At 35.3% G+C, this 26820-nt stretch overlaps 1 protein-coding gene across 1 annotated transcript in view; it reads left to right on the top strand.

Moving 5' to 3' along the window:
* The window catches only part of LOC121423773 (afadin- and alpha-actinin-binding protein A-like), a 64964-nt gene that overhangs the window by 16508 nt on the left and 21636 nt on the right, over nt 1-26820 (top strand). Inside the window, exons 4-7 of the mRNA XM_041619260.1 lie at nt 3441-3607; nt 5259-5427; nt 10380-10518; nt 14332-14407. Coding sequence (XP_041475194.1) covers nt 3441-3607; nt 5259-5427; nt 10380-10518; nt 14332-14407 — 551 coding nt within the window. The remainder of the gene's footprint in view (nt 1-3440; nt 3608-5258; nt 5428-10379; nt 10519-14331; nt 14408-26820) is intronic.

Raw genomic sequence — 26820 nt, 5'->3', positions numbered from 1 at the left:
AGAGTTTTAAAATGAACACCAACTTTGCAGCATTAGCTGTACAAAGACAGTTCCTTTGAACCAATCAGTAGAAGCTCTCTACATTCACTTTAGACACAGCCTATTCATGGCTTTATTTTCTGTAAATTATATTTTGACTGGATTTGATTATGAAATAGTTAAGAATATTCTTAGTGGTGAAATGTATGATCTTAAAATTGATGTCAGTGTAAAGGGTTAAATTTTGGGTGTTTGCGCTTTGTTTAAAAAAAAATCTGTAAGAAAAAATCATATTAAAATTTTAAAAATCTGATTTAATCCGATCTATTATTCAAGTTCTGAACTCTATGAGAATGGTGTTTTTGAGTTGGATAATATTTCGAGTTTAAGTACCATTACGATACATGTTTTAAGGAATACTGGTTTAATTTACAAACTTAAGCATAGTTTGCTTCATAAAAATCTGATAACTTTATACCATTCCATGATTTGCTCTTATTTAAAATATTGCAATACCAATGTAACCTCATATGAATTTGGACTTAATATTCAAAATTCAAAAGAAACTTAGAATAATTACCAATTTCCATTACCTAGCACCATCCGCGCATTTATTTAAAGGAAAAATCCACCAAGAATAACTTGATTTGAACAAAATGAGAAAATTTCAACAACCATAACACTGAAAATTTCATCAAAATTGGATGTAAGATAAGAAAGTAATATGGCATTTTAAAGTTTCGCTTCATTTTACAAAACAGTTATATGCACATCTCGGTCGGTATGCAAATGAGGAGACTATGACGTCATCCACTCACTATTTATTTTGTATTTTATCATGAAATACGAAATATATTTATTTTCTTGTCATTGTCATGTGAAATGAAGTTTCATTCCTCCCTGAACACGTGGAATTCCATTATTTTAACATTTTGTGCTTCAGGCAAGGAGGTCAATATAATCGTCGAATTCGTAAATATTGAAATATTCTATAATTCAAACAATAAAAAACAAAAGAAATAGCGAATGAGTGACATCATTGACTCTCTCATTTGGATGTAACTGGCTCGTTCATGTAACTATTTTGTTAAAAATAAGCGAAACTTTGAAATGTCATAACTTTCTTATTTTACATTCGATTTTGATGAAATTTTCAGCACTATATGCTAGTTTGATTCTTCAGTACAAGTCAGCATTTTCCCATTTTCCTGGGTTGGTCTTGAACTTTAAGAAACTGTCCTTATGATATTAATAAGCAAGAATTCCAAATATTTATGTATAAGTACAAGCAGAGGTTGCTACCCATGTAGTTTTCAGATTTCTTTTCAATACAGTAATCAAGTTCATATAATGCCCGTTCTTCCAATAAATTTCATTTATGGTCTATCAGGTCTAGTCACGAAGCTGGGTTATGTAGGTCCCAAACAATGGAATGAGATTCCCCAAATAATAACTAATTCACAATTTTTATCTCCCTTTAGAAAACAGTATACAAATTTTCTAGGAAATGATTATTAATTCTCACAGTTGATATCAATGCATACTTGTACTGTATAGACCCCTCAACTCGTATTCTTTGTAATGTGTTGTTGTTTTTTTCTCCTTTTTTCTGCACTAATTATTATAATGATATGAGATTTTGTTTTGTATTAATTGTGTTTTTACTATGTTCTGATGATCCAGCCTCACAGGTTATATTACCTTCATGGGAAGCCACGCAATTTATTTTTATTATCTAATCGCATTATGTTTCCTTGTATTTTTATCCTATTTGTGAAATAAAGATTGAATTGAATTGAATGAGTTTGATATGATGAAAAGTGTTTGATAATACCATAATACCATAGAGCTATCATAGATCTATCCACTACCATGCATACACAATAATAATATGAAATGTATTGGTTTGGGCCATGGAGCCATACATGCAGCTGCTCAGTGGAATGTCATATGTAAACACTGTCTGATGGCCTGAGCCAGGGTATTATATAATAACCCTGCTCATGGCTCTGTGGTTAAAGTAGGGGATTATCTATACTCCTCAGGGGTCCTAAAATTTGGTTGATAGACAGATTAAGTTATCCAATGAAAGCTCTCTGAAATTTTGGGTGGGTGGGACTTATTTTGACCGTGGGAACAAGATTTCCAAAGAAGAAGCAGACTCTGAAATGGCTCGCTACGCTCGCCCTTCCAGGCTGGTTTGCTTCGCAAACCAGTAGCAGATCCCACCTCACGAGCCATTCAGAGTCTGCATAGCAGACTACACCCACCTCATGCTGTTGAGTATTTACTATTTAGTCTGCATGCAGGGCCGTCGCCGGGGGGGGGGGGGGGGGGGGGGGTGCGGAGGGTGCGAACGCACCCCCCTTCAGAACAAAAAAACAAAACAAAAAAAAAAAATTAAAAAAAATCATTACACGAGAGCAACAATGGGCATGGAGCGGCTGTCTTCCCTAGCTTTGATACATATCCATTACAACCATCCTCATGACACAGAGAAGATAATAGATTTGCTAATATGCATCCCCGGAAAATGGCTTTGGCCAACCTCGTCTATGTTGACCAGTAGGCAGTACATTTGTATGACCATCTAGCAATGGTAAGCCAGTATCCTTCACAGACACCGAAACTGCATTGAGGAACAATAATAGGCATGTTGACCAGTATATGTACTTTCTATATCCATTCTGGCCGGCGGGCTATATAACTGCATGAAATTGAGTTAATACGTTGTTTTTTGTGTTTTTGTGTTTTTTTTTCATAAAAAGCACCCCCCTTAGAAAAAAAGCTGGTGACGGCCCTGGCATGTATGTAAAACGATACCTGATAACCTGTAGCAACACCACCAAAATACTCAACATTATTCCAAACATTCATACAATGATCATAGCATTCCAATGAAGTGTGGTGTAGAGTCTCTTCCCAAATACCAGGGAAGTTGGAGCTACATTGTACAATGTGGATACAGAATACATTTTCACTATTTTTATTTTTTCAGTGATTTTTTTTCATATAAAAAAGTTTTAGTGTATATATACAGTGTAGGAGAGGAAAAATTCTTTATTAAGAAGCAAATTAAATTTTTACAAATTTGCGCTTTTTAAAACATTTCAGCACCATTAAAGTACTTTATTTGTTCATCTCAGACAATGAAGGAGCTTTAGACTTATAACCAAAGTACAAGTTGATGTGACATACATGTACATGTAGTACTGAAGCAGGAATAGTGAGATTAATTTATAAAAAACTAATGAAAAAGTAAAGGCCCCCATCCCCCTCCCCAAAAAAGCATCAATAACAAACCTTGACAAAAACAAATAAACAAGAAATATACAACCTAAGGAAAGTCATTTGAAGCATGGTGGCATGTAAACTTATAAACATGTACATTGTTTTCGATACAGTGATGATGGAACAAATCTTTGAAATCATGTAAATGTGTTATTTTTCAATTTCTCCAGGAATTGACAGCACTTGGTTTCCCTCCTCTCTTCATCAAGCCTTCAACTTCCAGTAAAGATAGGAGTAAACCAGAACAGTTTGATCTTGTTCAGCTTGTTAACTGTGCCTATGAACTTATACAGAGACATCAAAGAAGTATGAAGAAACATGAAGATTTAGAAACAAAGTAAGTTTGAATTTTAGAGGTGTATTGGTCATTAATTTTGCTGGAAATAATGCCGTGAAGAGCTGGATGACAATGAAATTAACACTTCATTTTAATAGATTCTGTTTGTAACTAGGAAATATGTGACATCAAAAAGGGATCTTTTAGAGCTCAGCTTTCAATCTTTGCCTAACATTCTGAATATTTTTTTTTGACTGAGGTTTTTCTTAAAGGTAAATGCCAGTTTTGGTAACGATATCAAAATGAGTTCGTACACTGTGGAAGAAATTGTGTAATTGCTGAGAAATTAGCAAATAAGCATAGGATTCAGGTCAAGCGTCGGGCACGACAGAGCAATAATAATACACTGTCCCACATGCGCTTATCTGTGTTGGTGATCTTCAGTGTGAACATTTTCAGCGTAGATTTCAAGATTTCACAAAGTTCAGTTTATGTAACTGTATCAGATCTGGATCCTTGATGATATGCTGACAATTAAAGGGGAATCCAGCCTTGGCCATAAAATGTTGTGTTTGGAAGGAGAAAAATAAATTAAACAGAATGGTGAAAGTTTGAAAGAAATCGGACAAGCAATAAGAAAGTTATAGCTTCTTTAAAATTGAGATCACTAATACTATGTAGATTTCAAATTGGCAACTGGGTAAGTAAATTATGACAAGGGGCAAGGACAACTTTCCCATAGGCCATGTACTTTATTATCAGGGATTTGTGGTTTTCTCCTAAGTACTCATTCCCCTGGGGCAGTAATCTAAATATAATCCAGGTAGTATATTGTTTTATGTCCTCATGAAAGAAAAATATAAATTCAAATAAAACTTTTGGGAAAAATTACATTTTAGCCATAATATGTATTGGAGTACATGGAAGAGTAGTCCTTGCCTTACATCACTATGACATCCCATATGCGGCCAATTTGAAGTCTCCATGGGTATAGTGATTACCAATATTTACAACTTTTAAAAATTCATAACTTTCTTGTTGTTTGTCCAATATTATTCAAACTTTCACCTATCAACTTGTCTGATTTTTCCTTCCTTATAAAAGCAAGTTTTTATTTGGGTTGGATTCCCCTTTAAGTGTTGTTTAACAGACTTTCTCATGAAATCAGTGTTTACTGCAACTACTGGCATTTCTCTTTAAGCCATTGTGCTTATTTGTAACTGTCCCCTCTAATGCAAATACATGTGTTATACATGTGTTATTGCCATGAAATATTGTTGATTTTATATTGTACAATTGATGGATGGTATTGGAAATAGAATAATCAATCGATAATAAATATACACATGAATTAAGATGTGTAGCCTGGTGTGTTTTAGTTGGTATGGTTTAAATGAAAAAAAAATAGAATAAATGATAGAAAATCATGTAAATAAATGAATGATGGGCATTGACATACTCTAAATACTTTTAATACTATTTTTTAAAAATAAAAATTAGAAATCTCACCTTTTACATGGAAGCTGATCTTTTCCCTTTGATTATTTTTCTTTATATTTTAGTAAAATCAATGCCTGTTTTTACTTGGATGTAATAGGTAAATCTCGTAAATTTGAATGTAAATTTGTATCTTTTTATCGAATGGAATGAATAAATCTTAAATAATTGTTTTTTTAAACGAATGTGTTAATGTCTTTAATCTTCGTTTCAGGCAAATGCGAACCAGTAGTGACTTGGAACACTTACAGACTAATCACTCAAGATTAAAAGAACAGCATGAACAGATACAAAGAGAGAATATATCTCAAGGGGAGAGAGAAAGGCAGCTGACATTACAACTCAAGAGCTCCCAGTCCAAGCTTAAAAGCCAGAAAGATGAGGTGAGACATCCATTGAACTGCCATTCAGATGAGCAAAATTCATTGTTTTTATTTTCAATGTGAGCATAGCCTAATGGTTTTTCATTTGCAACGAGGTTTGAAATGGAGGAACAAGTGGTGTTCACACTAAATCTTTAGTTTGTAGATTGGACCACACTGAAATGGCCATGGTCTAATACACTTGTGTAAAATTATGGGAAGCCAAAAATGTCAAGATTTTGTTAACTTTGTATGCCTCTTACAATATTGAAGTAAATTGATTCAGTTTTTATTCCCAGACAGTTATGAATGACCTGAGTATGAGATGAGCTGATAATTAAAACTTTGCAATTGGCTATCCATAGTTAAATCATAATTTCAAACCAGAGTTCAAATTACATCTGAGTTCAGAATACAGGCCATATTCTTTAATGTTCACCAAATTACCTGCCAAGAAGCAAATTATGCAAAAAAAAGTCTTTATACATGTATACCAGGGGTTCTCAAACTACTGCCCGCGGGCCGGATCCGGCCCATGGAGCTTCACAATCCCGCCACGCGAGACTCTGCTGGGTTTTTTTAAATCACTTTAAGTCATACTACGAAACATAGCTCAATATGATTACATTGTGTATTTATGTAGACCTAACCGTAATAAAAGTAAAGTGGAGTCTTTTCTGTCTGTGAGATATACTTTCTTATTAGATGACCTGCGCTGCTCTCACCATGTTTGGATCTACACACCTGTGCGAAAGTGCATTTTCCACAATGAGCATTTTAAAGAACTATCTCGTATGGAAGTACCTTGACAGGGGCCCTGGTTGGTGGGGGGGGGGGAGGCTGGCAATGCAAACAATTACACAATCATAATATGATCATTTTTACGTTTTTGTACATGGTTTTGGAAAAAGCCCCCCTTCCCGCTTCCGTGGCCCCTGCTTGACCAGTGAACATTTTCACCAGTGCCTTCGTCTAGCAATTACACCTTTTAATTGTGCCAAGGTTCAAGTAACTTGTTGCTTACAGACTGTCACGTTTCCCATAGGAGACTGACACCCTTGTCGGAGTATACAACAGACATGCTCCATTATTCATTCTACTTTGACTACAAAAAATATTGATACCTCAAGACATTATCTGTCTCCCCAATACCAGATATGTATAGGTACAATCTAGACTCCTTTCAACAAAGTGCTACAATTTTGTTATCATTAATATTGACTCGCTGTATTTTGAAATCTTTTCTAATTTTGCCTGCGTTCTGTATGAAACTGGTATAAATTTGTTGGATTAAATGCTCCCAAAGTAAGGGCCAGATTGCACAAGAGAGCATCTAGGACCCCGACCGCAAGGTTCTCTGCGCTTCGTGCACATTTTTTTTCTAAGTATCCACATCACCCTGGCCCTTTAAGGTTTACTTGGAGTCTCATCTGGCCCTTCAAGGAAAAAGTTTGAGAACCCCTGATGTACAGGTGTATACCTTTATTTTCAGGGAGTTTACACTGTTGTGAGTTTTATTTGATTTTTTCCTGGTGAGAATGGACCTAGTTTATACTTTCATGCACAGTCATGTTTGGTCGGTAATTAACATTGAATACACCTGTACTTGTGTGCCACAAAGCCACAGGGAATGACATATAAAAAACTCATCACTTTGGGTACTACATTAACAGCTTTAGGAGTCTAATGCATGTAGGCTTGGGAGAAATTGAATACAAGTTAATATGAAAAATTTTTCAGTTGAGAAAAGCATACATGTAGATGCATGATGTGCAAAAAATACTGAATGTCATGATTAGTATTGAGAGGGTGAAAGAGAGTCTCTGACTGATAAATTAACTTTTTCTTGTACAGAATTTAGCTTTTAGATAGAGATAGTTAGAATTCAGGGGTGGTATTCTGGAACACTGTCATAAATTTTGTCATTTCTTTCCGAGATGTGACACCGCTATGATTGTCACAAATCGGTATTCTGAATCTTGTCTTTTCCCTGTCATATCTCTCAAAGTTCCCGCCCATCTTTTCGGAAGTTCCAAGTGGGAGCCCTTCTAGCCAATAGGAATGCCCCGTGGCAGGTAGGGCTTATCCCCAAAACAGTTTCTGGCATCGCGCAACTACGTGAATATTGATGCGCTTAATTACAAAGAGAGACAGGGAGCTGTGAAGGATTTTAGAGGAGAAGTAGAAAAATAAGGAAAACAGAGAAAAAAAGGAGAAATTAATATGTAGGGCCTAACTATAAATTGTAGCATGAAAAAATAATTTCAAAAATTGTCGTGGATGATGAGTGAAACTAATACCACAATCTAATCTAAATGATATCGTTATATGCTTGACATTCAGTCGGCAGGGTATCGGGATATTTGGTGCTAAAAGATATGACAAAATTTATGACTGCTACCCCCTGTCATAACTTTTCTCATATCTTTTGCTTGTATAAAAGGATTACGCGCATTAAAGCCGCGTATTTTTGGTGCGCGCCAAAGAGATAAGACAAAATTTATGACAATTTTTGTGACAAAAGTTATGACATCCACCAGGATACCGATTTTGTCATATCTCTGAGATAAGATAAAATATGGAGATAAGACAATGTTCAGAATACCGCCCCTGTATTTCAAATCATAGCAATAGGACACACAGCACATAGGGGAATCATTTTGATAGACATTCACACAGACATCCGAACAAAAAATGACTAACAAATCAGAAGTAATAGGAACCTGCAATGATGGAACAATAGACCAGGTCTGACTGGAGCAGAATTATTTTCAAACTTCATTTCATGAATATGATGGAAGCTTGGAGTAAATTGTATCATTGAAAAGAGCTCTTTCATTAGATTTACATCATCTCTTTTGTTTTCATTTACTTGTTCATCTTAATAATAAATTCAATGTTGGATCTACATGTACTAAGATTTTAAACAAATAGGCACAGTGATAGCTTAAGTCTCTGTTGCTTGTCAATACATCAAGGGGACCATGCATTGCGATGAGCAATGCATAAAACGCATGGCCGTTCTGCAACATTAGCATTAGACTTCCTGTGATCTCCTAGTATCTCCCATCATGCCCCCCTCCCGCTGTTACAAACCTGTTAGATGGGACATCAGCTGTGAGTGACTCAGTCCCCCCAGAGCAGTGGGGGTTGACCACAAGGGAAGGGTGCTCTGTTTTAACCCTTCATTACATCATGGGGTATTGAATGTTCTCATTGTCGCTGCTCCTTTGTCTCACATTCGGTGTAGTGTCTAGAAACATTCTGACCCGTATTCTGAACTTGGGTTTAAATTAAACCCTGGTGTAAAGTTGTGGTTTAACTATGGAGAGACAATTGGAGCACAAATCCTTGACAGTACACATTCAGTTTAATAACTCATATGACACCCAAACTGTTCATAATTGTCTGGGAATGATAACTGAAGTATATTTCTTCATTATGAAAGCAAAAGGAAACAAAATAGTAAACATAAGAAATATGCAATATAAACAGAATTTTTGAACTTTTGGCTCCCCATAATTTGAGCACAGATGTAGCCCGTCATCTAAATTAAACCTGACTTCAGAATACTGGCCTCTGTATAATGTATTGAAAGTGCAGCTTTTAAACTGTCCATTGATTTCACCTTATGGATTGTACAGTGCACAGAAAATCTTTTTAAAAACGTAAAATGTGAATGGATGATTTGGTTCCCCAAATGAGACTACAAGGGAATAAGTAATACTTTAATACATGTAGATATGGTTTTCTCCATTGTGCATGTAACTTTATTTTTCTTACACATAAATAGGTACATACATGTAGTGTACAGTACAACTGTACAAGCATACTGTAGTTCAGAAGTTTCGGAAGTTATACTTTCAAGTACATAATTCTCAGAAATACACTGTATGTATACAGGTTTCACAGAGGGAAATGTACATCAGTTTTATAATGTACAATTACTTTTTTATTTTTTGGTAACATTGATACTGTTTGTAGCAAGTAGTTTGAAGGATTTGGCTCACTATTAAAACTCATGCTGATATGTCCCAACTCCCAAGTGCTCGCGAAGCAGAGCAATATTAGTTAATGGACAAAATTGTTCAGAAACGGAAGTTTTAACAGCTTCTACAGTGTATGTCTCTTGGAAGATATGAGCTTTGTGGGAGCTTTTCATGGACATCTTTATCTGAAAAGTTGCCAGATCTGACACTTTTCCTTGATTTAGATTGGCTTAGAATTAGAGGCACTGATGCTATGGGAAATGTGAGATAAAACAGGACTTGTAAAAGTGTGAGAAGTCCTTTCATGAAACGCTCCCCAGGTTACCTTTGATACAAGGACTATTTTTAGCTTTATATACGAACCATTCACTGCATCATTTAGGGTTCATTAATTGTAAAATGTTTTTACTCTGCCATGCTCTGGTTAATTTACCTGTGTTGCCGCTGCCATGGTAACAGGGCTTACACTCAGTGCTTTGCAGGTGCTTGTACTCTGTAACATCTACCTGATTGTCTAGGAATGTTTTATGATATATGTTCCAACAATCCACTTCAAAAATTCTAGTTTGACAGCTTTGACTATCATAGTTCATACTACATGTATAATCAAAGCTTGACCTCTCCCCCTGGATAATTGACAAGATTATTACAGGGCTAAAATGAGTTTTGGTTTTGGTAGAGATGGTTAAAATTACATTGCATGAACTTGTATGATTTGTAGATTACAGAAAGAGATTTCAACTTTAGTTGAAAAATTGATATAAAAGTGATAATTTTTTTTGCACTTTAATCTCAATTCTCGAACTGATAGCAGGAAAATGATTGCAAAATGGATTGTGCATATTTACTATTGTTTGAATGTTGAGGTTTAGCAGCACTTTTATACTGTGCCTGTAAGTCTTCTGCATTGAAACAGTTACTGTAAATTATGAAATGTAATGAATGACTTCATATAAACCTGTATTTTTGTTTAATATTTGACAGATGAGGAAACTTGAGGGAATCTTAAAACACAGAGATGTTCAATTCAAGCATGATCTGAAGAAGAAGGAAAGAGAAGTAAATAGATTAAAAGAGCGTATTCATCAGTTACTAGTCGATAAGAACCAGGAAAGAAGGATAGGTAAGTTTATCAAAGAAACGTAAAATCCATTATCAACCTAATAAATTTTGTTGAAATATATCATGCTGATATAAATTTTGTAAAGTAGGTTAATATCTGTTCTTAATTTTACTAATTTGCTTGATTTTATTGGCATTATAATTTAGCATTTTTTTTTTAGAATATGGATTACATGTCAGAGTTTCAGGCCCATATTCTAAAGTCCAGGGGGGGTATTCTGAAAAGTCTCGTAAGTTTCCACTTAAATATCCTTTTAAGTTACCCATTTAATGGAGCGCTAATGTACCTCCAAATTCGTATTCTGAAAACTCTATTAGCGCTCAATTAAGTCCCTTTAGGCCACTCCCCTACTGAGCCGAATTAACCAATCAAATGCGCTCTTACAACGTAAATTTTTCTCCTAGCGCGCAGTGTCTCTTCACTTTGCTGCCTTGCAGCGCAGCGCCCGGCTGCTGCAGGTGCACTGCACCACGATCTTGATACAAAGAATTTTTGCTGAAAAATAATGCTTAAGCATGTTTGCATCGGAGATTAGAGGTTCGTTATGTTGTTGTCTTTTCCCTTTCTCATTTATTGTACCTTTGTGCTTTTCTCTTTTTTTCGAACGCGTTCTGATTTTCACAACCCCCTATCCATTGAATCCATTTGTAGCTTTCTTTCTTTTTCTTTTTTTTTACAATATTTTATTTGCCTCTGTCTCGGGGCCATGATAGGGGATGGGTCTTCTTTAACTTAATTCCTACTTGTTCTAAAAACTACATACTTTTCATTTATATGAGAAATCTTCTCCAACAAAATTTGAATAAACATATTTAAAAAATCAAACAAGCATAATTTAAAAAAAGCCGAAATTTTATTGAAATTTGATGTACAAACGTTATGACATAGGTTTTTACAGGTGGAGAAAACGATGGCATCACTTCACTGTTTTTTCTTTTGTATTTTATTCTATATTCGTTTAAATACTAAAGGGTTCTATGCTTATTTTTTCATTGTCAGAAACAAGGTTTAATTCACTCCTGCACATTGCTGCATCTGCCGTGATTTGCCAATTTCATTATTGTCAAAAAAAAGTGTGCAAAAACAAAATAGTTTATGATGCTAATAATAAAAGAAAATATAGAAAAATAATAGTCATGTTTTACTTATAACTTACACAAATATTTCTGTCTCCCTTTTCCCCCTTTTCTAATTTATTTATTACCAAATATAGTCCCTAGGCCCTATTCCTTATTTTACTTGTTTCTATACACCACCTTTCCCCCCTTTATTCTATTCCCTTTTTAGCTCTCTCCTTTATTCTCTTCCTTCCTCCTAGTATTAAACCGATTTGATGATATTTATACGAAATGAAAGCAACATTTAGCAAGATATGGTGAGACTTAATGGACCTCTTATCACCATTATCTTTCCCCACTGGAAAGTCCGCTAATTGAGCGCTATGAGACTTTTCAGAATACCAAAAGTCTCGTAACTACTCAATTAAGTCTTCGCGCGGTCATAACGCGTAGTATTGCAAGTGCGCGCAACGCAACCCTGCCAAATAAGGAAAGGGGCACTTAAGTGACTTTTCAGAATACCAAAATGCTAATTGAGCGCTAATTGACCGCTAATTGAGCTTTCAGAATACCGCCCCAGTTTGACATGATAGATCATGGTCTAACTCTGCGCTAAACTTTAATGTGATGCTGAAAATGTAAACAAATTTGTTTAGGTTGTTATTTTCACTCTATTCTTTCCTCATGTTTTAAAGATGAAGAAAAAATATCATGGTTATTATTCCTAGTCATGAGTGAATTGAAATTGAATTGGGCACAAAATGTACCAATGAATTGAAATTGTACTTTTAGAGTTTGGTGTTGCGTTTGGCTATCCAAAGTTAAACCACAACTTTAACCGGAGTTAAAACTAAACTACATTTTAGGAATATGGACCTGTGTCTACTGTTTGTCTAGTAACTACAGTTTTAATAGAAAATAACACCAATGTTGTCAAAAGCAGTCTAAGCCATCAAAACCAGTGAGGCAAGTTATTGCCATATTTGATTTACAGCCATTCCCTTGTTTACTAAATGCTGTAACATCTGTCAAATTCATTGAAATTCCTTTTTAATCTGCGCAATGAAACGAGATAAGCAGCATACTGTTAGGAGTAGCAAGTGAGCTTATCTACTGTTTTAATCTTCATGATTAAATTCAATATGTTAATATGTCACACCCTGTCCAAACTCTTTCGAGGTCAATGTTGTAATCTTATCCCACTCCACCCTTCAATGTGTATGTTATGTTTTAACAAATCTTTTTTTACTAATTCTAATCTCCTTTTTATATTACATCTTTTCCTCTCTCTCTCTTTTGAATTAGTTATGTTTATTTCAATTTTTCTTCTTTGCCTTTTGTTTCAAATCATTTGCTATTTACTTTTTTTTCTGTTCCTATGTTTGTGTGTCTTTCTTTGTATGGTCTCTTTGTTTTTCTCGTTATCTTTCCCTCTTTTCTCACCCCTATATCTCTCTCCCTGCCTCTCTATAATCTTTCCTCTTTCCAAGCGAATATATTCTTTTATTTTCGAGGGCTACTTTTTACAACCTACTGCATGTTGGATGAGCAGTGATCAGGGGTTTTCCAGGGGTATTTTTTTCAGGGCTCTTTTGAGCATTCCAGGGGGCCCCTAGTGAATTTTTACCCTGCCTCCCTCTCCCATCCCCTCCCCTTTTATCTCTATCTCGTTTTATCTGAGCATTTTATAAGATCTCATTGATTATCATTTTTCCATTTTCACTCTGTCCATGAGGCATGAAGTCCTTTCTTGAATGTCTTTCCATTGTAACACTTTTTCCAATCCCTTTTTTCGTTATTTATACTCATAGATACTCATACTAATTACTATGACATAAATTCACCTCTTTGCATGTTTTATAACTGAGCTACGACTATATCATTTAAATTCATCAATTTGGAGTGGTGACCTCTGCTGATAAAATCATGAATTTTTAGAGAAAATTGTTTCCCCAAGGATGTTGTCTTGCTTTTTTAACAAACAAATGAATTCTGATTGTCATCACACTTTGATGAAATTGTATTATTCATGATACCTCTATATGATTGTACAGGGATTGCTTCACATTCAGGGGTGTAGCATCTTTCACTCGCGTGATATTTCTTGTCCTTCTCAAATGGATTTGATTTTGATTCATAGATAGTTTATATCATGCCTTTGCCTACCTCATAGAATATTAATGAGCTTTGATTAATATTGAAAGCATGTTCAATGTTAACAAAAGTGATCATGCACTAACAGCGTGATCCACAGTTCCACACCCATTTCTTAACTTAGCCTTCATGGAAAAAAGAAGTTTTGGTGATTAGGAATGCCACTATTTTAACAGAAGCCTGAATTATGATCTAGCAAAGTGATGTAAAAAAAGTTTTTCTTTCTTTTCTAAAGGATCACAGCCTTCTGACTTCAAATGGCACCCTGAATGAAACTAGTGTTGTCAATTCTTAATCTACACTTAACTAAATTTGGAATGTTTTGTATTCAAACAATAACTCTTTAATGTGAGTTTGGGACAAGTACATGTACATCATTTTGTCATAATCATTTCATTATAATGCTCTCACCCCCCCCCAAAAAAAAAAAATCTCAGGGCATCATTGTGCATGTATTTCCAAGTCTCATATTTCAATCATAATTGTCATCGTTCATTTCAATTTAAATTCTGTGAAACATTTGCATCATCACACACACATGCTTCTATCATTCAAAACAGACATTAGTAATGGAATTTATTTTCATATTCTGATTGTGCAGGAATGGATATACTCAATTCATTACAGAGGACAGATGGTAAAAGAGGGACGTGGAAAACCGATAAAAGTGGTATCAAGTAAGTGACGATGCATGCTGTATGGCGAGGGTGTGATATATTTAGCAGGATGTTTAACAGGGAAGGGCAATATCGAGAGAAGGTTTTGCTTTGGATTTTTATGTAGAGTTGGGGACAGAAGAAAGGCACTGACAAATATTTTTTGTTGTTTGACAATGTTTGTTGAGTGATGTGGTGGATGATGTATTTTATGGATATGATGGTGCTGAGAAATTAGTACAAATGACACAAGTATGAAAGGTGATTTCAACAAGGTACACTCTAAAGCGCATGGATTTGAAATAAATCTGAGTGTACTGTAGGGACCAATCAAATCAGGGATTCAGTTTGAATCCTATTTCTTTTTTTAATATCGAGGGATTCAAATATAAATCCTCTGAAATTTAAAAGCGAATCTTTAGAATTAAAACTAAATTCACAATTTGATTGGTATACATACCTGGATTTATTTTATATCCCTGCAATTTACATGTAGAATGTTGGTGATTGCAGTGACATGTGTTTTGTTGATCATTATTGTTTGACAGATAAATTTGAGCTGAATTCATATAGAACTCAAGATTTTATAGATATTCCTTATTAATAAGAAAGAAGAGAATTTGAAAATAATGTTAAAAGATAAAAAAATACAAAAGAAGGAAATCATGGGTTTTATTGAACAAGACATACATGTTTATTGCAGCATCGATATTGTAAATGTCAAAGTGGATTTGAAAAATAGACCTCAATCTATTCATCTCACCATATATCACTTCACAGTTTGCTCCAACTTGTGTTTTTTTTTATAGAAATTTTCAACATATTTGATGTGATTTCTATTCCCCTGATCGGAAAATATATGTTCCCCTATGGAAAGGTTAATGGCATTTTTCCCTGTTGTCATGGAAATCAACTAACAACATTTGGGAGACGAAACCTAAATTTTCACTGCAAAAATAGGCCAGCCACTGCAGTGTATATTCCCCAAGTTGCCTCAAAAAATGCCATTATGAACGACCATTCATCTGTTGACATTTAACTATTTATGTCACAAATTGTACATGTAAATTTGATTAATTTTTTAAAAACGATACAAAAGAATTTGGGAAGAGGTTAATAATATTGGTATTTCCAACTCGATAATTATGCTGCAGTTTACTTTTGAATTGTCAATTTCAAGCAAAGTTGAAAGAATATATTAAAGAAATTAAAAAATCCTTCTACCCTAGTCAAGTTCCCCAGCAATAGCACCACTTTCACACTCTACTCTTGTTGATGGAAATAACTGAAGTAAAATTAGTTATAATCAACCAACAAGTTTGGGCTGTTGCACTACACTTAAGAATTCAGAACAAACCAAAAGGAAGTGACAGAGTTCATTCAGGAAATTCTTGATGGACATCTGACACAAAGTGATTTGAACACTATTCGTAGCAAAACAAAGCTTTCCTACATCGTATAATCTTAATGAGAGTTGTACTTTAACCTTTTAGGATACTGTACACTCTATACACATGTAGGCTTTAATATGATAGATTATGGAAGTGATTTTTGTTTGTTAAAGTTTAATAGACAGTATCTGTACTTGTTCCAATAGATTGTTTCATTTAATTTGTGAAGGATTAGCTTCCACAATCTTGAATGATGTAGGCCTATGATGGAAATGAAAAAAAAAGAAATAAGAAGAATAGGGTTCTTGTGGCAGCAAAGAGGAACCTTTTTTGCACAAAACACCTCAATCCATTTCCATTTCTTTTACATACAGATCATTCCTATCACAGGATAATCCTTTTTTTTTATTTTGACTTTCAATTTGTAATCTGATTACATTTAAATGTAGAGTTATAGATATCCATGAATAATACATACATGTACATGTAGGCTAGATGTAGGGGAATGTACCTGTAGGTTCACACAATCTGTTCATCAGCAAGTCTAATTTTCATATTCCTACATGTATTCCCAAAGGGGAATGCTGGTGATGCCTGAACAATTTACTCCAGGGACCAAAACACATCCCATCTTGTGCAGAACTTATGCAGATTGAACTGTGCGCGTCATTATCATTCCAGCTCGTTGACAGACAGATGTGAATTTTGACACCCGTTTTATTGGTGTTGGCTAGGGCAAAAGTGCACAGAACAATGAACTTTTAGGGTCCAGTCCCTCTGGGTTGTTGACGTATCTTAGGTTCACACCATTACCTGAGGGATGGGTATTCGCTGCACCTCTGAGAATCCCCCCCCCCCTCCAATCTTTATCTAGAAAGTCATGGTCTCATAAGGCGGTGCTGCACCATCCCGAGTTTGCTCAATCTCGAGATTTTATCCCGATCAGCCCTCTTCGCGATTAATCTCGAGATTCAAGAAACCCCGTCTCCATCATCGCAAGAAGAGCGATTCCTGCTCGAGCGAGGCATCGATGCATTATGGTCTGACGCCGTGAATAAATAATCCCGAGTTCGTCTGCACCTACTAATTAGCGCGATAATTCGTAAAATAGCGCGCTATTTTGCAAATAATCCCAAGTTGACTTGGGATTGCAATCTCGAGATTAATCCTACTAACTAGCACGATAATTGCGTCTCCATTGCAAATAATCTTGTGATTGTTCAGATCGGGATAATTTGCCGGATCAGAAAAAGCACACTAATTTGAAAACTCGGGATGGTGCAGACGGCCCTATAGAGAACACTATTCCTTTAAGCCCCCCCCCCGGCCATTATGTATTCATTTGTTTATACTGTATATTTGATATAATACTTCTTTGTCCTACAAATGCAAGCATATGCATGTAGGCCTATTGCAAAAGGAAAATCACATCATAAACAAAATACCCTTTCCATCTCGAATATGAGGGGCTCGGAGACAAACTTTGGAGAAGAGAGAGACTTTTAATTTAAATAGATGCACCTTGGTTGTTTTTCATTGAATGCTGTGTAAGGAAATTATTGTGTTCACACCCATTAACGTGTCACATGACCACCATGTCCACAATTTGCTTATTCTCTTTGCTGGTCACAGCTCATTGTGTGAACATGTAATACATGTTGGTGAGAAGGTTGGTTGTAGAACATGAGACTCCACGGACCCCTCGGACATCAGTCTGAACACAGGGTCGGCTACCCTGATGTTATGAGAGTACAATGTAACTCCTGGAGTAGGTGTCTGTGTTTGTGTTGAGGGACCCAAGGTGTGTTGGTTTTACCACACAATTGTCAAAAAGTCAAGTCCATTCATTGTATCGAAAAGTCAAATACCTGGCACAATGTACAATTACATCTATACATAGAACAAATGCAATAACAATTTCCTGTTTAGGTTGTCATTGTCTGTTTTCAGGCTTGCATCAAATATTCAAGTTACTCATAAAATTGATTCACCTGTTTGTTGTCTTAAACTGATTGTGCATTGTCCCTTGTAGAAACAGAATCAAGAGCATGCACATCATGTATACCTAGTCTTGAGGACGCAATGATGATGACTTTTAATATAATGAAATATACTTCTTCTCCTCAAGACTAATGTATATTACATGTATAGTATAGTCACATAGGCAGGTAGGCCTACGTGTTAATGTATAAAAGGTTTTAGCTTCCTATTAAACCCTTTAAAAGTGTACTACAATTACAATGTAATTGACAGGCTTGATACTCTGTAAATTATTGAAAAGTAATAATTCTATTCACACTCTGAATTTCATATATAATTAAAAAAAAAAAAAACTTTTTCAGCAATAATTATTAGTAATTTAGAAATTAAAAATAGAGATTGGGGGACAAGAGGGTTAGAAATACCCAGAGAGACAGAAAAACAAACAATCAAATCAAAAGAGAGAGAGAGAGGGGGGGGGGGGTATATGTAGAATATCAAGGAGGAGAGAGTGAGACATAGATGAGGTATTATTCAAAATGAAGGTAGAATTTCATCTCAATCCATGATGACATCACCTCAAATAATGCATCCTTGTATAGAGCAATTTCAGGTAAAGAGCTTTATCAAGGAGCTGCCAGTGCTGGTAACTCCTTTGCTTTATGAAGATGGAGCCAAGAAGAAATTGATTGAAATTCTCCATCCTCTCCTCTCATCATCAATGAATCATCTCTTCTTGCTCACCTCCCCTCTGTCCTCCATTCAAGGGAGCAATCACATTCAAAAGTTCAGACTAGTACTCCATAGTGTGTGAAATGGGTCATGTTTGCATTCTAATGATATGTATTTTGCAGGGAAAGTTGTAACAGAAGGATCTTTTTCCTGTATATTTTTTTTACTGAAAAGGAAGCATATGATTAACAAATTGTACTTGTACAGGGATGAAATAAATAAAAACACCCAAAAAGAGATACAGCACAAATCTTTAAAACCCATTTTTGTCAAGAGTAGACCATCCTCTTCACTTCAGTTAATCACCAAAATCAACTTTGAAGTGATATGAATCTTTATGTAGATAGTAAATTTTCATCAGGTAGGCCTATGCCTATATCTTCCAGTATCCATTTGCCGACGGCGATGAAGGTAATAAATTTGTAATCATGCTTGACTTAAAATAATGCCCTAAAAGGCAGAGAAGTTAGACCAAGATCACAAATGTTAACTTTAATATTCACTTTTGACTGAAAATGAGACTGGGGGTTCACAACAGGTGATTTTATTTTCAAAGCTGGGAGGGGGGTCAATACAAATGTGATTTGGGTTGTTTTGGCTCACATATTCAAGCTTTCATTTTAATTAACTGACAGGCATGTATCAAATCGCTTCACACAAAGCTGTCTGTCTATGGAATGCTACATGTATAGGTCTTTTGTAGCCGTGATGAATAAAGAGCTTAATGAGGAAGTTATCTATCTCCTCTTCATCATGACTCATCCACTGTTGAGCGAGCTACGTCATAGATGTCATTTAGGTTCTAGCCTTGCTACACTGGCCTAGTCAGAGATAACGATGATCAATTTGCATTCATCTTTTTTGGCTTCTCTAATGGAATTTTGCCCCCTTTTCACACTTTAAACAATGACCATGCTGTAAAATTTATCTAGAATTCTGGTATGCATTACTTACGTTCATTTAAAGCCAGGGTAATTATTGCTGCATTACAGTAGAGATTGTAAGGACTTAACTGATAAAGTAAGTGTCAAGTGCTAAGCAAGTATAATAATCATGAATTGATAAATACTAATAATATTTTCTGGAAGTGGTGGGTTTTTGTTGGGGAAAAAGGGTAGGACATTCAAGTTTTAATATAATATGCCAAAAACTTCTCAATAACTGATGAAATATTTTTGGCATAATGTGCTCTCACTGGTAGGGTGCCAGGGTGAAGGGCTATATTATAAGCTTTTACAAGTTTGATATAGGAAGAAAATTGCTGTATCTTTCTCTCTTCCCCCACCCCCCTTCAGAAAAACTCCTTTCTCTCTCCAGCTCCTATCTACCCAAGTAAAATCTCATCATCCTTCCCAATAAAGAGAGCCACTTCCCAGTCAAGTCTAGCATTCAAGGAGGAAGGAATAGATGCCTTCAAACTTCAATGAATCATAGGCCATCAAATCTAAGACTTTCCAAAGGATTGGTCACCTTTATATCATATCAGATCATCGTCTGTCATCACCAGTAATTGCTTTGCCATGAATAATGTTCCCTTCCATAATATACCTTCAGGATGCTTACCCTAGCTAGGTCTGTTTCTCCATCCTTTAATTATGAAATTGGACAGAAGTAGACAGGACCAATTGTCAAGAGAGAAAGCCTACATGTATTTTCGTCCTAAGAGTACTTGTCTATTTTCAATGTTTTTTTTTAACCTGCAAATATCTTCCAATATTGGGTGATATCCAGAGTAATAAAAATTATAACAATACAAAAAAAATGATTTGGTAAACGCTTCAGAGGTAGATGATCATTTGTGGTCTGGGACCTGTTTCATAAAACTTGTTATAATCAATTTGCAGTTAAAAGCTACTGAAATCCTTCAATCTGATTGGCTGACAGTAAATTTGTTACAGAAACTGTGCATTTGTAATACTTTAATAAGTCTTTATCATGAAACAGGACCAATACGAATCTGAGATGTGCAGGAATGTTGTCTCTGCTACTCTGATGTAAACTGTACACCAGCCACAACAAATTATAGTGCAATGATTGTATCACTTAGACCCCTGTTACATCTGAGAGATTCCCTACCTCGGGCCGGCCCGGGGCCTACCTCGGGTCGGAAAGAAATCAGATGTAAACATCCCAAACCTACCTCGGGCCACCTTTTAGCGAACCTACCCGAGACCACATCCAGAGGTAGTCTCGGGTAGGTATCGGGCCGGCCCCGGTCCACCGATTCATAGATGTAAACGCACACAAGCTTTCGAACCTATCTCGGTCTGTTTGCCAGCTGTCAAATTACGTCATAGCGCGCGCTATCCCCTCCCCAGCCCCGTCGTTCTTCTAATGTTTTGCGGCATGCGACATGGGAATTGTGATTTATAAAGTCTTTTCAAGTCGATCATATCTTCAACGACTGCTGGGATCATCAGCATTCTTCTAGAATCTCGGGTAAAAGGTAAAGATAAAGATAAAGAGTCGTTTCGACTCTCTCTGGAAGTGGTCGGCAACAACTTCAATTAGCGCGTGCAAATTATTCAGAGCCTAGATCATGAGCGCCCTTTGGATACCGCTCGGATACCGCTCGAAACCGTACCGATAGGGGAGGAGTGAACGCTGTGATGTAAACAGACCACATTTCGGACTCGGTCCGTTCGCGAAGTTAATCCACCAATAATCCAGTCAAGGTTGCAAGTGGACTCGGTCGGGTCTCGGGTAGGAAAATTTCAGATGTAACAGGGGTCTTAGCCTTAGGCCTACCATGGACTAAAATAGCAGGAAAGTACATGTAAATGTACATACATGTACATGTACCTGTAGCGCAACATGTTGTCAGCATGAATGTGTACATGCATGTATCTATAGTATGGCACTGTTGTATCATGGGGCTACTTATCATTTATTGTTCATCAATATATTGTGTAGCATACACCTGTCATTTCCGATTACCCATACAGTGCTCTACCCATTAATCCCATCTACTTCATTTATAAACTTCTTTTCATCCTATTAAGTTGTGCTTTTCACACTTGCATGAATTTATCTCATTATGGTGAGTAGGGGTGAACTTTCACAACCAATTCATCAATCCCTCACTATAGGCTGATACAGTAATATCTGAGGGTTCTTTCACCTCTTCGTTCATAGAGATGGCACTTCAGTGTGAATTGTGAAAGAAGGTTTTGTGAAATGTGAATAGTGGAGCCAGTTTTCACAAAACATCATATATCGATTGGTGTCGCACGTATATTTCCTTCCTATGCATGTATATGGAAATTCATGTTTTGTTTACTTGAGAGTTCACCCTGACAGATATGGCTAAGGCCAACTATTTATATGTACATGTATGCCTACAAACATGGATATTAACTTTTTATAGAGTGATATGTCAAAGTGCTGCCAAAGATTGCCTGTTTCTACTTGAATATCGGAAAATTATGAATTGAGTTAGGTTTTTTTGTTGTTGTTAAACCCGTATTGAATCAACTGAAATTCATACTCTGTTGACAATGACATCAAGTGTTTTGATGTGTATGCTTTACAATATGAGTTACCAGTCACCACTCTATGTGCCACAGGTACAGTCCCAAGTGTCATCATTTTTTTTTACCTTGTTCTACTTGCCTCATTAATATTATTCCATCCTCACTGTCTAAGTCTTCTACATGCCCTTGTGATTCCAGATCAACCAATATCACATTGATCAAGTGTTTAAATCTTACGACTATGAGTCACTATGCTAAACTGTATGACTTCTACAGGTACGATTCCTATCATTTTCTAAGTACTCTCATGTTTCTCGAGCCATCCTTCATGCATCTGCTTCATTTACTTTCCAATGCATTCCTCGCTAGCCATTTCTTCACACCTTAATGAATCCCAGTCATCTATTCATCAACTCTTTTGCAGTCAGTCATGCACCCACACCTGAAGATGTGTGCTGTCTTGTTTTAACGATGATATATTTTAGAAGTGCATTCAAAGTTCAAGCAAGGATCATTCTTAGTCTCGCCTTGATGAATTTAGGTGAATGAACTTTGATTGTAATCAAATGGGAAAATATATGTTGCAATAGACTAGCCACATCAATATTTCCAACAATATACACACCAGTCACCAACTTTGCTTAAAAAAAAAATTGATGGATCCAAATAACCAATCTCTCAACTGATATTGTGTCCGGCCCAAAATATTGATGTTAAGAAGAAAAAAGGAAATACTGATATAATTAAGTTCACATTTGTCTTTGATAATTTTGGGGGTCAAACCCATATTTACCAACACATTGACCAGTTATTTTGACCAATAAAGAATATGGCCTGTATTCTGAAGTTGGGTTTCAAATTCAAATTCTGGTTTAAAGTTGCGACTCAACTATGGATAGCCAAATGTGACATAAATATCTTAACAATAGAAGTTCAATGTATCAGCTCATTTGACTCTCAAATCATTCTTACCTGACTGGGAATTATTAATAAGATAATTGTCTTCACCATTCAAGAACAAGGGAAGTTCATGGTAAACAAAAGAAAGATGCAAATTGCAATGAAAACCAATTTGTTTACATTTTTGGCTTCCCATAATTTCAGCACTGAGTTTGACCATGGCCTAGTTAACCTGACTTCAGAATACTGAACTTCAGTTGAGAATCTGTTTGCCTTTCTGTACAGGATCATGTCTCTATGCTGCATTTTATGAATATTAATGATTTTTTCTTTATAATTGTAGATTTTTGTTTGTCTCTATGGCATCACTATACAACTTCATCAAAGTAGTAAGAGGAAGTCCCGGTATACACTTTCAGATAAGAATCCTTTTGATCGTTAAATCTGACAGTTTGATTGCATCTACGTGTGAAATATACAAGATTGGATGATTAGGACTCAAATATTGGATTTTATTTCAGTTGTTTGATTCTATTAGATAGAAATCTGGTATTAAAAATAGTTTGTATAAATATCAGATGCATACATTGCAGGCTTATCAACATTTAACTGCAATTGAGTTCTTCACAACATCAATTCTTTTTCATTGACATTCTTCCATCTATGCCTACTTGTAGTATGTGAATTCTCTCAGTATGTGAAGCCTCTGCATTATAATAGAAAACCTTCAAAGTGTATTTGTGAATAGACAACCTTGGACTTCCTCTTTCCTTTTCCTCCTCCAGAAAAGATCTCTACTTCCCAATGTGTGATTTGCGCATTGCAAATGACTGTGGATTCACCATGGTGAATGAAAAAGATGAAATACTCTTCAATCTATAGAAATGGAACAGGCTTTGCATTTGAATATATTTGTTATAAGTCACACTAAAGCATCTCATTTTTTGCCTTTAAAACAAGGCTTTTCATCTTTTTTTTTTAATTGTGTTTATTATGGATACATTTGATTTATTTAATGTATTCTTTTTCATTTACCTTTTATTTTTAAGATACATGTACATCTATATAAATTCACAATTTTTGTTATTTTTGTTCCTTAGTCATTCCTATACTATTATAGGGCCTGCATGTATTTAGTACCATTGGGTATACAGTTGTATTGAACTTGCTTAAATATAAACATAATTTTGTATATAGGCCTACATTATGTCAAGTATGAATACTCTCAATTCAGTGTTGCTCCCAATTTTCTTTTTGAACTTTCATGTTTTGATTTTATGTTACCTGCATAATGTGATATGACAACCATAACTCTATGTCACAGTTCACTATGTGGACTTGACATACCAACATTGTCCCTTAATCTATAAGGTCATGAAGCGTAGTCCCCAAGATGATGGAAATATAACTGAATTTATGAGAGTCGACCTGGATTTATTGAAATGTTGCCTGGGAATGACTGTGAGCTGTGCAGCAGGGAAATGTTGTTAGAAAAGTTTATTACCATGGTTGCAACATGATAGGTCCATGGTTGCAAAGAGCTTATTTAGAAAATTTGTTTTGAAATATATTTTACCATCATTCTATATGACCCATGAAAGTTTCCTGAAATTTTGTTGTGTTATACACATAGGAGTGATAAATCCAGGGGGCACTTATCGTCTTATCCATCAAGTATTTCTGTCTGGTCATAGTCAGAAGTAGTCATTGGTATAAGCCTGGAGATCCATCCTTCTCCCTCTCACATCGCTGTTCTGACTGTTTACGAAAGTTCCATCGTGCTGACATTCATGTACTAGTACCTTTATTGTTACAGTTGAAAACATGTAAGAGCAAGGATTGAGGAACTACATGTAGCTCTGAAAACCTTAAAAGGGACCATTGGGAAATACAAAATCTGATCTTTAGGGCAGATATAATCCACCTCAAAATTTACTTGGACCCTGCTCTCATCTACTTTCTTGATCTGATTTCCCTTAACCACGTCAAAAATAAAAAAGAGCTTGAAAAATTTATAATTTCAGTAAATTTTTGTTAATCTTATGAAAATAATGATATGGTCTAAATATGTCTGCTTCACTTTTTTGACAAATTTTCCCCACTACATTTAACTTTTTTTTTTTTTTTATCTGGTATGCGCACAACCTTAGGAGAATAATCTTTTCAAAGATTCACGGAAAGGAAACGGATTGAATGGAGGGAAAATGCAGACATTCGGATTAATTTCTCTGTATGGAGGTCAACAAAAAGGGCAAAATAATTGAATTGCTCTTTCAAGAACAGTCAACAAACAGAAGGAATGAATGAAAAATACTTTTTGCGGTTTTTCACCAAAGGTCTTTTTGAATGACTGGCCTATGGGTTTTGAATATAACTGTTGGTGGAGTCAATATGATTGGCGACTGTTTGAATACACACCTTGAAGTGTACCATACACGCACTTTACTGGTGAATGGCATGAGATCAACTTACAGTCTATCTTTGCATGTCCATTTTTTCGTGAAATTGAACCTTGGACACTAATTATTGTATTATTTTTTACTGCCTTTCTATTATGTATAAATTAGGATTATTGAATATTGATATTGAATTCATAAGATTCATGAAAAACTTATGGAACTGGTAATTCTTTTATTTTGGTCTTTTGTCTTTACATGTATATCTTTATTTTCCTGTTGACTAAAATACAAAGCTCCAGCTCATATTTCCAATCCACTTTAATCCTCAAAAATAAATACATTGTTTTGAAACATTTAGATTTGAGATTTAAGATTCTGTGTTTCTCCTTAATTTTCAATTTTATATTTCCCAATAACTAGTAATACTCTATACAGTAACAGGTTGACAGTTACAGTCATTGTAAATGTTACGCTATTAATTTTCATGTTGATGGTCCATTGCTCAGCAAATAATTGGCAGAATGAGTACATATTTGTCAAACATACCACAAACTTAGTGTGGTATGTGTTTTGTGGAACTTAAAGGGGAAGTTCACCACATCTATATTAAGTAGGTTCTAATATAAGCAGAAAAGTTTGAGGAAAAGTTGAAAGGTTTGATAACAATCCATCAAAGAATAAGAGAGTTATGAAATTTTAAGTTTTTTTTAATTTGTAATGTCATAATTATGCAAGCAGCTCCCCCTACATGTTTATCATGTGATATCAACTCAATGAGTTCCATTTTTTAACGGAACTTGATGAATAAATAATATTATTCTTAGAATAGAAGGGGGTATGAAATTATGAGTCTGGTGATATTTTAAACACACAAATGAAAAAACTTCACACTATTTTTTGAGAGAGAACAGCATCTTTCAGAACTTACATACGTACATCACACAATATATAGTGAAGCTGGTTGTTTGTGATGTCTTGAAACCAAACCTTTAACAGTTCATTACTCCATTATTCTATAATGGATTTCCATCAAACTTTCACCAATCTAACTTTTCTGCACAATCAAAATCAATTTATTTATCAGGATGAAATTCCCCTTTAAATATTGTTGTCTGTAATGTACCTGTTCATGTCACCTTAGGAAGTTAGTTAATAATAATTTTGGACCACTGAATGTAACCTATCCTAGGTGTTACCCTCTTTTTTGATTAGTCACAGATGACTTTGCAAATGGGTGATCACTGTCAAAACTGCAAGTACATCAAGTATGCAAATTGGCAGCTTTAGGTCGATATGTTTCTGTCTGCTGAGGGTAGCTCAAACAGGATTGCACAGCTTTCCTTTTCATGTGAATTAGGGCATCGATCAACCTTCTTTTTACATGTTTGAAAAGATAAAGAGCCTGTAGACTTGAAATAGTGAATAAGAATTTATGTAGTCTAATACATATGTACTCCAAAAAGTTAGTTCATGTTAGAACTTGTAAAAAAATGCCATCCATATTAGAGTTAAATAATCACCAGTGTGTTCTCTGAACTCATATTTTTTTTATCCACAAA

Source organism: Lytechinus variegatus, chromosome 11 (genome assembly GCF_018143015.1).
Source record: "Lytechinus variegatus isolate NC3 chromosome 11, Lvar_3.0, whole genome shotgun sequence".
In the NCBI taxonomy this organism is placed as follows: Eukaryota; Metazoa; Echinodermata; class Echinoidea; order Temnopleuroida; family Toxopneustidae; genus Lytechinus; species Lytechinus variegatus.
The sequence above is the reverse complement of the archived record's forward strand: the minus strand, read 5'-3'. Positions and strand labels throughout refer to the sequence as shown.